Source organism: Pan paniscus, chromosome 7 (genome assembly GCF_029289425.2).
Source record: "Pan paniscus chromosome 7, NHGRI_mPanPan1-v2.0_pri, whole genome shotgun sequence".
Taxonomy (NCBI): Eukaryota; Metazoa; Chordata; class Mammalia; order Primates; family Hominidae; genus Pan; species Pan paniscus.
Window position 1 is genome coordinate 95,800,054 of NC_073256.2, and position 14,703 is coordinate 95,814,756.

The 14,703-nt window shown below is 40.8% G+C and overlaps 1 protein-coding gene across 3 annotated transcripts in view; it reads right to left on the reverse strand.

Annotated features, from left to right (window-relative positions):
- Window positions 1–14,703, reverse strand: part of TPD52 (tumor protein D52) — a 257,001-nt gene that overhangs the window by 145,975 nt on the left and 96,323 nt on the right. For all 3 annotated transcript variants that reach the window (XM_003831276.5, XM_057303033.2, XM_003831277.8), the window contains exon 2: window positions 4,510–4,625. In XM_003831276.5, coding sequence (XP_003831324.1) covers window positions 4,510–4,625 — 116 coding nt within the window. The remainder of the gene's footprint in view (window positions 1–4,509; window positions 4,626–14,703) is intronic.

The following is a 14,703-nucleotide window of genomic DNA, read 5'->3' on the forward strand; positions in this document are numbered from 1 at the left end:
AATACAAAAATTAGTCAGGCGTGGTGATGCACGCCTGTAGTCCCAGCTACCAGGGAGGCTGAGGTACGAGAATTGCTTGAACCCTGGAGGCAGAGGCTGCAGTGTGCCAAGACTGCTGCCACTGCACTCCAGCCGCCTGGGTGACAGAGCAAGACTCCATCTCAAAAAAAAAAAGAAAAGAAAAAGAAAAAGATGAGTGAAATTGACAAACCTATAGCTAGACTGACCGAAAAAAAAAAAAGAGAGAAGGCATAAATAACTAAAATCAAATGAAAGTGGGGACATTAACTAACCTTACAGAAACAGAAAGGATTATAAAAGAATACTATGAGCAATTGTACACCAACATACTAGATAGTCTAGAGTAAATGGACAAATTCATAGAAATATACAAATGACTAAACTGACCCAACAAAATAGCAGAAATCTGAACAAGTAAAGAGATTGAACAAGTATCAAAAATCTCCCAAAGAAAAGTGTAAAAGTAGATAGCTTCAATGGTTAATTCTACCAAACATTTAAAGAATGGACAAACCTTTTCAAACTCTTCTAAAAAACCAGAAGATGGTAGAACACTTTCCAACTCATCTAAGAAGCCAGCATTACCCTATTTACCAAAGCCAGAGAATGATATCACAAGAAAACAGCAGCCCATATCTCCTATGAATATCCAGCAGCATATTAAAAGGATTATAAAACATGACCAAGTGGAATATATCCTAGGAATGCAAGGATGATTCAACACATGAAAATCAACCAGTGTTATATACCACATTAATATAATAAAGGGGAAAAACACAATCATTTCAATAGGTGAAAAAAAAAAGCATTTCATAAGAATCCAATACTCTTTCATGAAAAAAAAAAACCCACTAAAACTAGGAATAAAAGAGAACTTCCTCAACGCAAGTGCATTTGTGAAAAAAATGACAGCTAATATCATACTTATGGTCAAAGACTGAAAGCTTTCCCCATAAGATCAGAAAAAAAGACAGGGATACCCATTTTTACCATTTTTACACAATATTGTACTGAAGAGTTTAGCCAAAGCAGTTAGACAAGAAAAATAAATTAAAGGCATTCAAATTGGAAAGGAAAAGTAAAACAATGTTTAATCACAGATGACATGATTTCATATATAGAAAATCCTAAAGAATCCACAAAAAAGGCCAGGTGCGGTGGCTCATGTCTGTAATCCCAGCAGTTTGGGAGGCCGAGGCAGGCAGATCACCTGAGGTTGGGAGTTCGCAACCAGCCTGACCAATATGGAGAAACCCCATCTCTACTAAAAATACAAAATTAGCCGGGCGTAGTGGCACATTCCTGTAATCCCAGCTACTCGGGAGGCTGAGGCAGGACAATCGCTTGAACCTGGGAGGTGGAGGTTGCAGTGAGCCAAGATCATGCCATTGCATTCCAGCCTGGGCAACAAGAGTGAAACTCCACCCCCCCCCAAAAAAATAAGAATCCACAAAAAAAATCTATTCAAGAGTGGGTGTGGTGGCTTATGCCTGTAATCCCAGCACTTTGAGAGGCCTTGGCAGGAGGATCACTTGAGTTCAGAAACATAGCAAGACCCCACCTCTACTGAAAAATAAAAAAGTTAACCAGGCGGATGGTGGCAAGTGCCTGTAGTCCTACTCAGGAGGCTGAGGCAGGAGGATCACTTGAGCTGGGAGGTCAAGGCTGCCCCGAGCCATGATCACATCACTGCACTCTAGCATGGGTGACAGAGTGATACCTGTCTCAAAAAAATTTTTTTAAATATATTTGAGCTCATAAATTCAACAAAGCTGCAAAATATAAGGTCAAGATATAATATTCAGTTATGTTTCTATATAACAGCAATAAACAACCTGAAAAGAAAATTTAAAAAAAAATCCATTTACAATCACATCAACAAGAATAAAACACTTAGGAATAAATATAACTAAGGAAGTATAAGACTCGTACATAGAAAAATGTTTTGTACATTGCTAAAGTAAATTAAGAACTAAATAAATGGAAAGACATTTCATGTTCATGGACTGGAAGACTTAATATTGTTAAGATGGCAATACTCACCAAGTCAATCTATAAATTGAATGCGAGCCCTATCAAAATGCCAATAGCATTTTTGTGTGGGTGGAAAAGCAGATTCTGAAATTCATATGGAATTGCAAGGAACCTTGAATAACAATTTTTAAAAAGAAGAAAAAGGTAAAGAACGCATATTTCTGGATTTCAAACTTACTACAAAGCTATAGTAATCAAAATAGTGTGATACTGTCAAAAGAAAAGACATATAGATGAATGTAACTGAATTCAGAGTCCAGAAATAAACCTATACATCTATGGTTAACTGATTTTTTTTTTTTTAACAAGGATGCCACGAGCATTCACTGGGGAAAACTAGCCACATGCAAAAGAATGAAGTTAGATCCCTACCAAAACCATATACGCTAATTAACTCAAAATGGATCAAGAGCTTAAATCTTAAGAGCCAACACTATAAAAGTCTTAGACAAAAACATAGGGGTAAATCTTTATCATCTGGGATTTAGAAATGGATTCTTAGATGTCACACCAAAAGCACAAACCAAAACCATAATGAGATATCACTTCACACCCACTAGGACTACTATAATCAACAACACAGAAAATAACAAATGTTGCCAGGGATGTGGGGAAATTGCTGATGGGAATATTAAATGGTGTTAATACTGTGAAAACAGTTTGGTGCTTCCCAAAAAAACTTGAAACATAGGCCAGGAACAGTGGCTCACACCTGTAATCCCAGCACTTTCGGAGGCTGAGGTGGGAGGATCATGTGAGGCCAGGAGTTTGAAACCAGCTTGGGCAACATAGCAAAATCTCATCTCTATGAAAAATAAAAATTAAAAAATTTGCCAGGCATAATGGCATGTACCTGGAGTCCCAGCTACTCAGGAGGCTGAGGCAGGAGGATTGCTTGGCCCAGGAGTTCAACATTATAGCGAGCTATAATCATGCCACTGCACAATCACCAACCCACAAAATAGAGCGAGACCTTGTATCTTAAAAAAAAAAAGTTAAAAAAATTTTAAAACATTAAACATGGAACTACCACATGATGAAGCAATTCCATATCTAGGCATATATGAAAAAGAACTGAAACTAGGTACTCAAGCAAGTATTTGTTCATAAAATGTTCCTAACTCACTACCCACCACAGTCAAAAGGTGAAAAATCACCCAAATGTCTATGAATGGATAAATGGATAAACAAAATACAATAGATACATGTAATGGAATATTATTCAGTCATTAAACATAATGAAGCACAGATATGTGCTACACCATGAATCAACCTCAAAAACATGAAGGGAAAGAACCCAAATACATAAGGTTACATATTGTATGATTCCATTTATATGAAATAACCAGAAGATAGTTAAATCTATAGAGTCACAAAGCAAATTAGGTATTGCCAGGGGCTGAAGGAGGGGAGTAGTCAGGATTGAATGCTTAATGAATACAGGTGAAGAAAATGTGTGGAACCTGAAAGGGGTGGCAGATGCACAACACTGTGAATGTTACATGTTACTGAATTATACTCGTTATTTTTTTTGCCTGTAATCCTAGCACTTTGGGAGACCAAGGCAGGTGGATCACTTAAGGTCAGGAGTTCGAAACCAGCCTGGCCAACATGGTGAAATCCATCTCTACTAAAAATACAAAAATTAGCTGAGCACAGTGGCAGACGCCTGTAATCCAAGCTACTCAGGAGGCTGAGGCAGGAGAATCGCTTGAACCCAGGAGCCAGAGGTTGCAATGAGCCAAGATTGTGCCACTGCACTCCAGCCTGGGCAACAGAGCGAGACTCCATATCAAAAAATAAAATATAATAAAATGGTTAATTTTTATGTTAAATGAATTTCATGGAAGAAGTTAGGAAAGAAAAAAAGTAAGAAGGGAGGGAAAGGAGAGGAGGAATGGGGGGAATGGCGGAGGGAGGGGGGGCAGAAAGAGAAAAAAGAGAAGCGAGAAGGGGAAGAAGGAGGGAAGGGAGGGAGGGGAAGGAAGAAAGAGGGGAAGGAAGGGAGAGAGGGGAGGGAAGGCAGGGAAGGGAAGGGAGGGGAGGGAAGGAGGGAACTGGAAGGAAGGAAAGGCGGAAGGAAGTTGGAAAGTGGCCATCTCTGCAACACAGCCAAGGGTAGAAAAAAGTCATTGATGCACTGAAGAGCAAGTGTATCAGATGTCAGTGAAGTCCCTTAGAAGACATTCACTACTACTCCTCTCATTCATTTCCTGCTTCACACTCTACTTTTCACATCTATTTTACCCATATATACTTTTTTCTCATATAAAAACGAACCGATGTCACCCTCTTCTATCTCCTCTCCCCTACTCAAGACCTGCTGGAGAAGTAAACACATATGCTTTCTCTCCCCTGGAACTAACTATAAACATATCACCATGTACTTTAGAATCACAAATGACAGTACATTTTAAGTGCAAAAATAAAGTTGCAAAAGGAATGGTTCTTTACCTTTGCAAGTTCTCTTCTTAGCTCTTCCTGCTCCTCTTCCGAGAGGGTCTCTGTGGCACTGATCGTGGCAGCAACATCTTCTCCTTCCTCAGGGACTGGGTCTGTTCTCAGCAGACCTGGTTGGGGATTTAAACAATTTTTTAAAGTGCAAAATCTAAGCAAAATCCCTATTTAAGCTCCTCTACTGTCCTAGCCAGAATAAAGCCAATTAGAGTAGATCCACACATCTCATCTCTGGACATTCAAATGACCTGGCTTTCTCAGCAAAGGACAAAAGAAAATCTGAGCTAACCACCGGAAACTACCAAGTAGACTCTGCCAAAATATGAATTTAGAAAATATAGCATTCTCTTAGCTTCTGTTCATAGTCTCAGTCACAATATAGTTATGGCAGAAGAGTGAAGGGCCCAAAATGAGATCTTGCTGAGACTTTAAATTGCTGCAAAAGTAAATCAGTATAAATTAGATGAAAGATTTTAGCTCCTTCCCAGTAACCCAGGGCTGGAGTTTGCATATCTCTTCAGCTTGCTGTGGTAATCAAAGCCAACATTTCATAAACTCAGTAAAGGAGTAACCACTGAATGAACTAAATGTCCTAAGTAAATTTTATTCTGTTTCTTTCCATTAGTGGAGGCAGAAAACATCTTCTTGTAAGTTCTTTTTTTGTTGTTTGTTTGTTTGTTTTAGGAGGTAGAGACAGGGTGTCGCTATGTTGCCCAAGCTGGTCTTGAACTCCTGGCTTCAAGCCATCATATATATATATGATTATATAGATGATTATATATAACTACCTATATCTATCTATATCTATATCTATATATCTATATATATCTATATATATATATCATCCAGATACCCTTATAAAAGAATACTAAGGTATATGTTCAGAGACATGACCAACAGCCACATAGAGACATTCAACACTACTGAAGACCAACCACACTGCACCCAATCCCCTTGGAACGGAGCCTGTCAGGAAGAACGACTGGAGAGTGACCAGGAGGCAGCTGCCCCTCAGATCTCCCCTCTTTTCCTGCCCAACCCTCACCCACAGGCTAAGATGAGGCCAGAAAGGCACCCCAACCTTGGGTGCAAAATTGAAGAGGCCACTAAAACACTCAATATAAATATCTTAATGCAGTATTTTTTAAAAATCAAATTCAAAGAACCCATGATGAACAAAATTGCCAAAATTTTAAATTGAAGGATCAGTATTGCTGATATTTTGTCTCAAACTCCAAAATGGCTCTTCATGAACAGCACTATTGGTAATCTCATCTTTATTTAAAATTGCGATATTTTATTCATGATTTTCTTTTACATTAATTTTTAAAAATATTGTATTTGCATATTATTTGACGACTAAGCTTTTTGTCACCCCCTTCCTGGCTTCAGCTGCCTTACCCTAGCCTTCAGTTCAGTTTACAGGTTTGGGATTACAAAGTCTCCTCTGGCAACAGATTTTTTTTTTTTTTTTGCAAAGAAACCAGGGGAAGGTTTACTCCTCTGCCTGCTCTTCCTGCCAGTGAGCATCACAGCCACTGCAGTTGTTCCCTGCTACCCCCCAGGACCATTTCTGAGAACTGCCAGTTCAGCCACAGCAGCAATGTGGCATCCTGCCCAGTGCAAGGCGCCAGGGAGCAGACACGGAAGAAAAAGGAAGGAGAATAATCACACTGTGGAACAAGCAGCCAGCGTCACAGCAAACATTAGAGAATTACATGAATCAATGAGATGATGCTTATGTACATGGTGTACAAGTTACAAAGGCACTTGGTACAGGCTCTACTGTACACTCACTGATTAATAGCAGTTAATAATTATAATCATCAGCATGTCAGCACCAAAATAGTGCCTACCTGGAAAGTACAGAACTGTTAAAGGCATAAAAGTAACACAAAAAACTCAAAAACCACAAATCAGACTGGCAAAAAATATGATTAAGCTCTTGACTGCATATAAAATATTTAATAGGTACAATCAGCAGGTAGAAAAGCTCAATGCATAATTGCTTCCGCAGGTCTTCCTCTAAAATATCTGTGAACAGACTGCCCAAATAATATTTCTATAATAGAAATCTGACTGTATCACTCTTCAGCTTAAAATCCTTTGGTGATTCCTTACTGTTTTCAAAGCAAAGTGTGACCCCTGAGGTTGGCACGTAGCCCTTACTGGACCCGTCTCCTGCTAGCTGGCATTGGCAGCTCTTACTCCAACTCCTGCCAAATCACACCGTGAACAAGGTGCTGTACTATGTACTGTCAGAAACCATTTCCCAGCATCTGTGTGTGCTTGTAAATCTACCCTCTATGTCAGATTATGTGAAGAAAGTTGTATGAGATTGAAACTGAGAGTCAAGCATTCAAGTAACAATCATGTAAGGCAACACAGTAAGAACCATAACAGAGCTACCTGTTAAACATTATTTTATTTTTAATGTTTTGTACAGAACTCCCAAGTTCTCCAACTAGAACAGATCTCCAAAACAAAACAAGCAAAACTCAGGTACCAAACCATTACTTAAATAGCAAAGACTCTTTCATGCTTTTTTGATACACACTCTTTTGCAAATCTACTCAAACAAGGGGAAAAATACAGTATCTGACTGCTAACAATGCTTTATGTATACTGCCCAATTCCAAAAAGAATCCAAGGGGATTCTGGTTCTATTCAAGTATGCGGCTAGGCTATCAAGGAAAATAAATCTCTCAGAAAAGAGGATGATGGGTTGTCCAGTTGGCTTCAAGTCTGCCAGGATGACCTTGAGATTTTATATTCAGCATCTAAGAAAGTTAGTAATGACATGTTCTGCTCTTTCCACATTAGCCCGTAGGTGGCAGCAAATCATTATCATTAAAATTAAAAGGTGCAGTCTGGAAAAAAAATTAGAAATTAAAGAACACCAAGGAAGAACAGAATGGTAGATACCAAAATCACCAGCAAAACATCACAGTCATGCCTTGAGAAAATTATTAACCACAGCCACCATGACAGAGTGCATTCCATTTACAGACAAGTCCAAATTAAGTGTTTTAAATACTTACGTGCAACACTTCTGTGAGGTGGGGATCCCTGTCACCACTTACAGATCAGGAACCTCAAGCTTACAGACATTAAGCAACTTGCCCAGGTTAACACACCTAAATCTTTGGTGGAGGTCAGATTTTAAACCTAGACGGTCTGATGTAAAAACAAATGCTTCAAATCACTGATCTGAAAACAGACAAAAATAGGAGGCTGATGGTCAGACCTGAAAGGTATCTAGAAGCAATAATAAGACCCTAAAAAGTGAAAGAATCTGGTAGACTAGATCAAAAGCAGTCTTCATTAATTCCAACTAAAGTTTCCTCAAACCTGGGAATCCAAATTTTGCCTTATATATTCGTCTAGATATGATCCTGTTTCTTGTATGTTCAGTAATGGCATAGTATTTAATATGAAAATAGAGTCTGGCTTTTGGGAGAAAAGATTAATTTCTCATTCACAACATGAAAGGTGGAAAATAAGAACATTTAAAAGTATAGATTATTGAAAACCATAATCCAAAACTTATTTGTTCATTAATTTTAATGTTGTTTTTTTTCTCTCAGAATCTGATGGAAAGCTGTTTTTAAAAGACAAAGATGGTGGGGAAAATACAATTAATATCTACTGACATCTACTACACCAGCCACTGCGAGGGTAAGTCTACATGTTATCTTATAAAAATAAAAACACCCCATAACCACCATCCGAGAGGAGTATTTTTTTTCCACCAGGAAACTGCTGTCCTCTAAGGCTATATAATTTGCCCAGAGTTACAGAGGCAGGATTAATACTTGGGTCTTTCTGTCTCTCGACTCAGCTCCATCACGAACATCTTAGAGAAATATCAATGATCATGGCAGGACAAGGAAACAGGGCCTAGTCTTTCTCCATAGAAACGTTTTACTTTCCTGAGGGTCTAGGAACCTGTGGGGATCCCTGGTTTGAAAGTCACAGATAACATTATCAAACACAAGTGATTGAAAATCAGTGATAATTTCTTCCATCAGGTTATTAACATTTTAGCCATTGCCTTAGTTCTCTTCATCTAGCTGTGCAAACAGATTGTCAGCCTGTCTTCAGTTCCATCCATAGGATCCCTGAAGAGCTTTAGGTGGGGGAGTGACAAGTCTAGACTTGTCTTTGGAAAAGTCCTTCCAGCAAGCTGGGTATTGGGTGGCCTCCCCTGGGAAGGGTCTGGAGTCTACTGGCAGGGCGATGCATCTCGCTGATTCCCAGCTGAGAGTTCTAGTGTCTCAGGGGTAAGGATGGAGAAGACAAGCAGAGACACATCCCATCAATCTGAAGATACTTTTTACATTTTACGTCTTTGAGATGCACTGTACAATTAATCAGCCAGTCATTGTGACATGGTTATCACCTGCAAACATGCTTCAAAATTTGCAAAATGGCTTAGAAAATGCCAGGTCCGGTTACAGATGTCTCTTAAGAAAGGCTGCACCACATTTTATGTGAGGAAAATAAATCAATAGAATAGACATAGATTACTCCAAGTTGAATAGCAATTCAAATAAGTTAGATTATGGGTGTGAAGACATTTTAGGAAATGTTCTTTTTTATTTTAGAAAATATGCACAGGAGTGTTATGATCAGTGTAAACGTCTGAATAAATCTAAAAAAGAACTTCAATAAACGTAAAAATTTTGGCCAGGCACAGTGGTTCATACCTGTAATCCCAGCACTTTGGGAGGCCAAGGTGGGAGGATCACTTGAGCCCAGGAGTTCGAGACCAGCCTAGGCAACAAAGTGAGATCCTGTCTCTACAAAAACTCAAAAACCATTAGCCAGGTATAGTGGCCTGCACCTGTAGTCCCAGCTACTCAGGAGGCTGTGGCGGGAGGATCGCTTGGGCCTAGGAGGTTGAAGCTGAATGAGCTGTGATCGTGCCACTGCACTCCAGCCTGGGCAACAGAGCAAGACCCTGTCTCAAAACAACAACAACAACAAAAATTTAAATAAAAATTTTTAGGGGGCTGGGCATGGTGGCTCACACACACCTGTAATTCCAGCACTCTGGGAGGCAGAGACTGGCAGATCACTTGAGGTCAGGAGTTCAAGACCAGCCTGGGCAACGTGGTGAAACCCCATCTCTACTAAAAATAATTTTTAAAAAAGATGTAAAATTTAAGTTATGATAAAGCAGGGTTTTTTTTAGTTTATTAGCATATTTTATACTTAATGAAACAAAAAATAATAGTAACATCTTACAATCTGTGGTGTCTTGGATTTGATGAAATACAACACTTCAAGACTTCAGAGTCCTTGTGAATAGTGTGCGGAAGATGAAGTGGAAATGTGTGTGTGCGAGTGTGGTCAGAGCAGGGAAAGGCAGAGCAGAGTGGCCAAGAACCGGTAAGAGCTTAGTCCTGAACACATCTCTAGTTCTAGACTATAAAGTCCTGATGTCACTTTCTTATCTCTCCATCTCAGAACTCACAGTGCCTAGAACAGTCAAGGTTAATATTGCATCTGAACTGAATTATTCTTTAAAGATTTAATTAAAGTAACTCTCTCTTTACTTTCCCATGCATAACCACCCATTTGCCACATACTTACACAAATTTCAACCGGGGAAAGCAGCAAAAGCGTTTTTACTAAAAATGTAGAACCTACACTTAAGCCAAAAAATAAGAGTTTGAGGAGCACCTCTCTCTGCTTGGGTGCAGCCCCAACCCCCCTTTGGAGCACCCAATTAAATGGTTCTCTTCCCTCTAGTTCTTCATCTTTTGACTTTTATTGCAATTATGACCAAGTGCTTCAAGACTTTCTAAGATTATTGATTAAAAGCTTTTTGGCCATTGTCATACAATTTTAGATCTGAAAGAATTCTGAATCGTTTAAGTCAGCAGTCCCCAATGTTTTTTGCATCAGGGACTGGTTTCATGGAAGATAATTTTTCCACGGGGGTTGGGGGTTGATGATTTTGAGAGGAAACTGTTCCACCTCAGATCATCAGGCATTAGATTCTCATAAGGAATGTGCAACCTAGATCCCTCGCATGTGTGGTTCACAATAGGGTTCATGCTCCAACGAGAATCTAATGCCACCACTGATCTGACAGGAGGGAGAGCTCAGGCGGTAATGCTCACTCGCCTGCCACTCACTGGTTCCTAACAGGCCACAGATGGGTACCAGTCCACCACCTGGGGGTTGGGGACCCCTGGTTTAAGTCAAATGCTTCATTATATAAAGATGAGAAAACTGAGGACAGATTTTTACAAGAATAGGAAAAGACAAGATGAGCTTTGAAATTAGATGGTGTTGTGAGTTGAACTCTGCTGCCTTTAAAGATGTCTTCAATTTCCTAACCCCTGACAACAATGAATGTGTCTTTATTTGGAAACAGGATTTCTGCAGATGTAATCAAGTTAAGATGAGGTCGCACTGGATTAGTGAACTCTAATCCAATGGTTCATGTCCTTATAAGAAGGAAATTTGAACGCAGAGACTCAGAGAAGAGATTATGTGAAGATACAGAGCGCAAAGCACAGAGAACACGCAGAGATTGGGGTGACATCACTACAGAACAAGGAACACCAAGGTCTGCAAGCAAACACCAGAAGCGAGGAGGCAGCAAGGATTCATTGCCCTGCACGTTTCACAGGGAGCAAGACCCTGCCAACGCCTTCATTTCAGATTTCTAACCTCCAGAACCAGGTGATAAGCCACGCAGAATGGCTACTGCAGCCCCAGGAGAATAATTCCGATGGAAAGGGGCATAAACACTGATTCAGCCATTGACTAGTTGGTTGATCTTCTTTAATCACATTTATCTTCAAAGAGCCCCAAGCCCCTTACCTGCAAAAAATGGGTACACACAAGGATTTGCTGTTTCCCCCAGGTTCCATGCCCTATAACTTGTCCTGGCAATTGCTTCTCTCTCCTTTCGTCCTCCCTGAGTCTTGGCTCTCAAGTCTCACTTCCTCACTGCCCATTACTCTTCAACCCCCTGCAACCTTGTTGCTGCCCCTTCCACCTCCCTTCCACTAAGGACAATTCTGGGTCACTACCCTCATCTAGCCACGCCAAGGCCATCTGACGTTGCACTTCAGTCTGAAATCTCCATTCCTCTCCTCCCTCCTGGTTTTTCTCTTCCTACCTCTCTGAGACGTCATGGCTCCATCTCACTCTCTGGATATCCACTTCACTCCTTGCCTCCAATCCTGCCCTCCTGCCTAGTTTGAGCTGTCACTATGTGTTGCTTAGATTCCTACCCCTAAGCTCCTTGCCAGTCTCTGACATCTGCAAATACTCCACAACCTGCCCCAACAAAGAGCTTTCTAGAGTGCATATCTGACGACGCCACTCCCGTGCCTTAAGTCCTTTGATGGCTTCCCAGCTTCTTGCAAAGCTCCTCACTCTGGACAATCTGGCCCCACTCCCCAGCACCTGCCCCATCTCCTGCTACTGCCCTCACCAGCACAACACTCCCACTATACCCTCCAACCTGCAGTTCCTCCAGAAAAACATGCTTTTTTTTGTTTTTTTAAGAAATGTAGGCCGGGTGCGGTGGCTCACGCCTGTAATCCCAGCACTTTGGGAGACCCAGGCAGGCGGATCAAGAGGTCAAGAGATCGAGACCATCCTGGCCAACATGGTGAAACCCGTCTCAACTAAAAACACAAAGATTAGCTGGGTGTGGTGGCGTGCACCTGTAGTCCCAACTACTCGTGAGGCTGAGGCAGGAGAATCTCTTGAACTCGGGAGGTGGAGGTTGCAGTGAGCTGAGATTGCGCCACTACACTCCAGCCTGGTGACAGAGAGAGACTCCATCTAAAAAACATATATGTGTCTGTGTGTGTGTGTGTGTGTGTGTATACATGTACATATATATGTGTGTGTATACATGTACATATATATGTGTGTATACATGTACACATATGTGTGTATACATGTACACATATATGTGTGTATATACACACATATATACATCTATACACACACATATACATATATATACACACACACATATACATATATACACACACACATATATATACACATACACACACACACACATATATATATAAACTTGGCCAGGCGTGGTGGCTTATGCCTGTAATCCCTGCACTTTGGGAGGCCGAGGCAGGTGGATCACTTGAAGCCAGGAGTTCGAGACCAGCCTGGCCAACCTGGTGAAACCTCAACTCTACTAAAAAATACAAAAATTGGCCAGGTGTGGCGGCGCACACCTGTAATCCCATCTACTTGGGAGGCTGAGGCACAAGAATCACTTGAATCTGGGAGGTGGAGGCTGCAGTGAGCCGAGATCACCCACTGCACTCCAGCCTGGGCAACAGAGTGAGAGCGAGAAAGAAAGAAATACAGAAAGAAAGAAGGAAAGAAATAAAGGTATTAACTCAAAAAAAAAATTTGTTTAAATGTACCTCCCATACTTTTTGGCCCATTTAATTTTTTATTATGGTAGAATATACAACAAAAATGTATCACCTTTAACCATTTCTAAGTGTGTCATTCAGTCACATCAATTATATTCACAATGTTGTATAACCATCTCTGCTATCTCTAAAACACACTATTTTTCGTGTGTCTTTGCACATATTATTTTCTCTGCCTGAAACCCCATCCCTATTTCCAGGTCCCACTCGCTTAAATAAGTCAAAAGTGTCTCCTACTCTTGGGGGATCTCCCCTGGATCTCGTGACCTTGGCTGAGAAACAGTTCTTGGCTCTGGGAATAAGAACCTATGGTCCAGTCTATTGTATAAATACAGACTGCAGCTGGGCAATACTTGGCCTTCATGCTCCAATCCTGTGTCTTTAGCCTTAGCGGGGTCTCTGATGCACAGTGTCTGGCACACAGCAGACGCGTGTCAACACTGTGGATAAATGGATTATAGGAAGTTATACAGTCAAGTTAGAAGGAAAGATAAGAACCCAGTCTTCCTTCATTCTCTCTCCTTTTATCTCGAGCTTTTTATTTTATATATTGCATTCTCACTTCACTGTTTTTACCTAGAAAGGTTTTTCTATTTAAAGCAGATGTGAAATGTCACTTTCCTAAAGAAATATGACTTCCATCTCACACATAATCTGTCCAAAGATTGTCACTTTTGGGGGCAGGTCACCTACCTTCATATTACAGGAAAAGAGTGTGCAGTCAAAAGTACCATGGTTACATAGGTGGGACAAAAATGATATCACAGAAAGAATATGTCAGCTGCCCCCAAAAAAATTCAACTAGGAGGGAAAAAGATGCCAAAATGGAGTCTAAGATATCTGCTATTTAGCCTGAATGTTAACACTGCCTACCCAAGAAAGAATCTGTTAACACATATTTGAGCCCTGGAAGCGTCTCTGGAAAATAAAGCTGCACACGCCTTTCCTACACAAGTCTTCAAAGCAGGACCAGTAACTTTAAGACCGGAGTCGCGGTAAGAAACTTCAGTATCTATGACTGTTTTATTTAAGCACAAACAAGAGGAAATATGCATCCCCCTTTTTAAACCTAGAGGCATAAAAAGAGATTTAAACATATAATTCAAAGTATCTTTAGTGGTAACATCCAAAAAGATCACAGGATGTTTTTTCCCCATGTTAAGTCTGTGCCTGGGGCTCCCATTCTCTGTGCCTTGTTGTTTCTGGATGTAATAAAATCCCAGAAGTGGGAGGAATATTTGCAAGTCCCCACACCACAATGGCTGTCTTCGGGAGACCCAAAAGATTAAGCATCCAGTTAAGGCAGCGCTTCTCAGGCACGGCACCACGGGCGTCATGCGGTGGATGATTGTGGCGGGGACTGCCCTGGGCATCTTCCTGTGTAGCATCTCAGGCCCACTCACCAGACGTCAGTAGCAGCCCCACACCCACACCCAGTTGTAACAACCAAAAGAGTATCTACAAACATGGTCAAATGCCCACAGTGGGGCAAAACTGTGGTTGAGAACCACTGACTTAAGGCGAGGGAGCATCTAAGAGGACACGACAGCCAGTACCTGCTGTCTGCCACTGAGTGCCTTCAGAAGAGAGGGACGCAGCAGCTCAGGCCGTGACAACTTTAGATTCTTAAGGCTGGAATTTTCCCATGTGTGCCCATGGCAAGAACAGTAAAACCTTAGGGGGAAAACGAGTTGGGTAATTCTAGTCAAGGTAGCAGGGAAGAAAAAAACTGAGAAAACTTGATCCACTC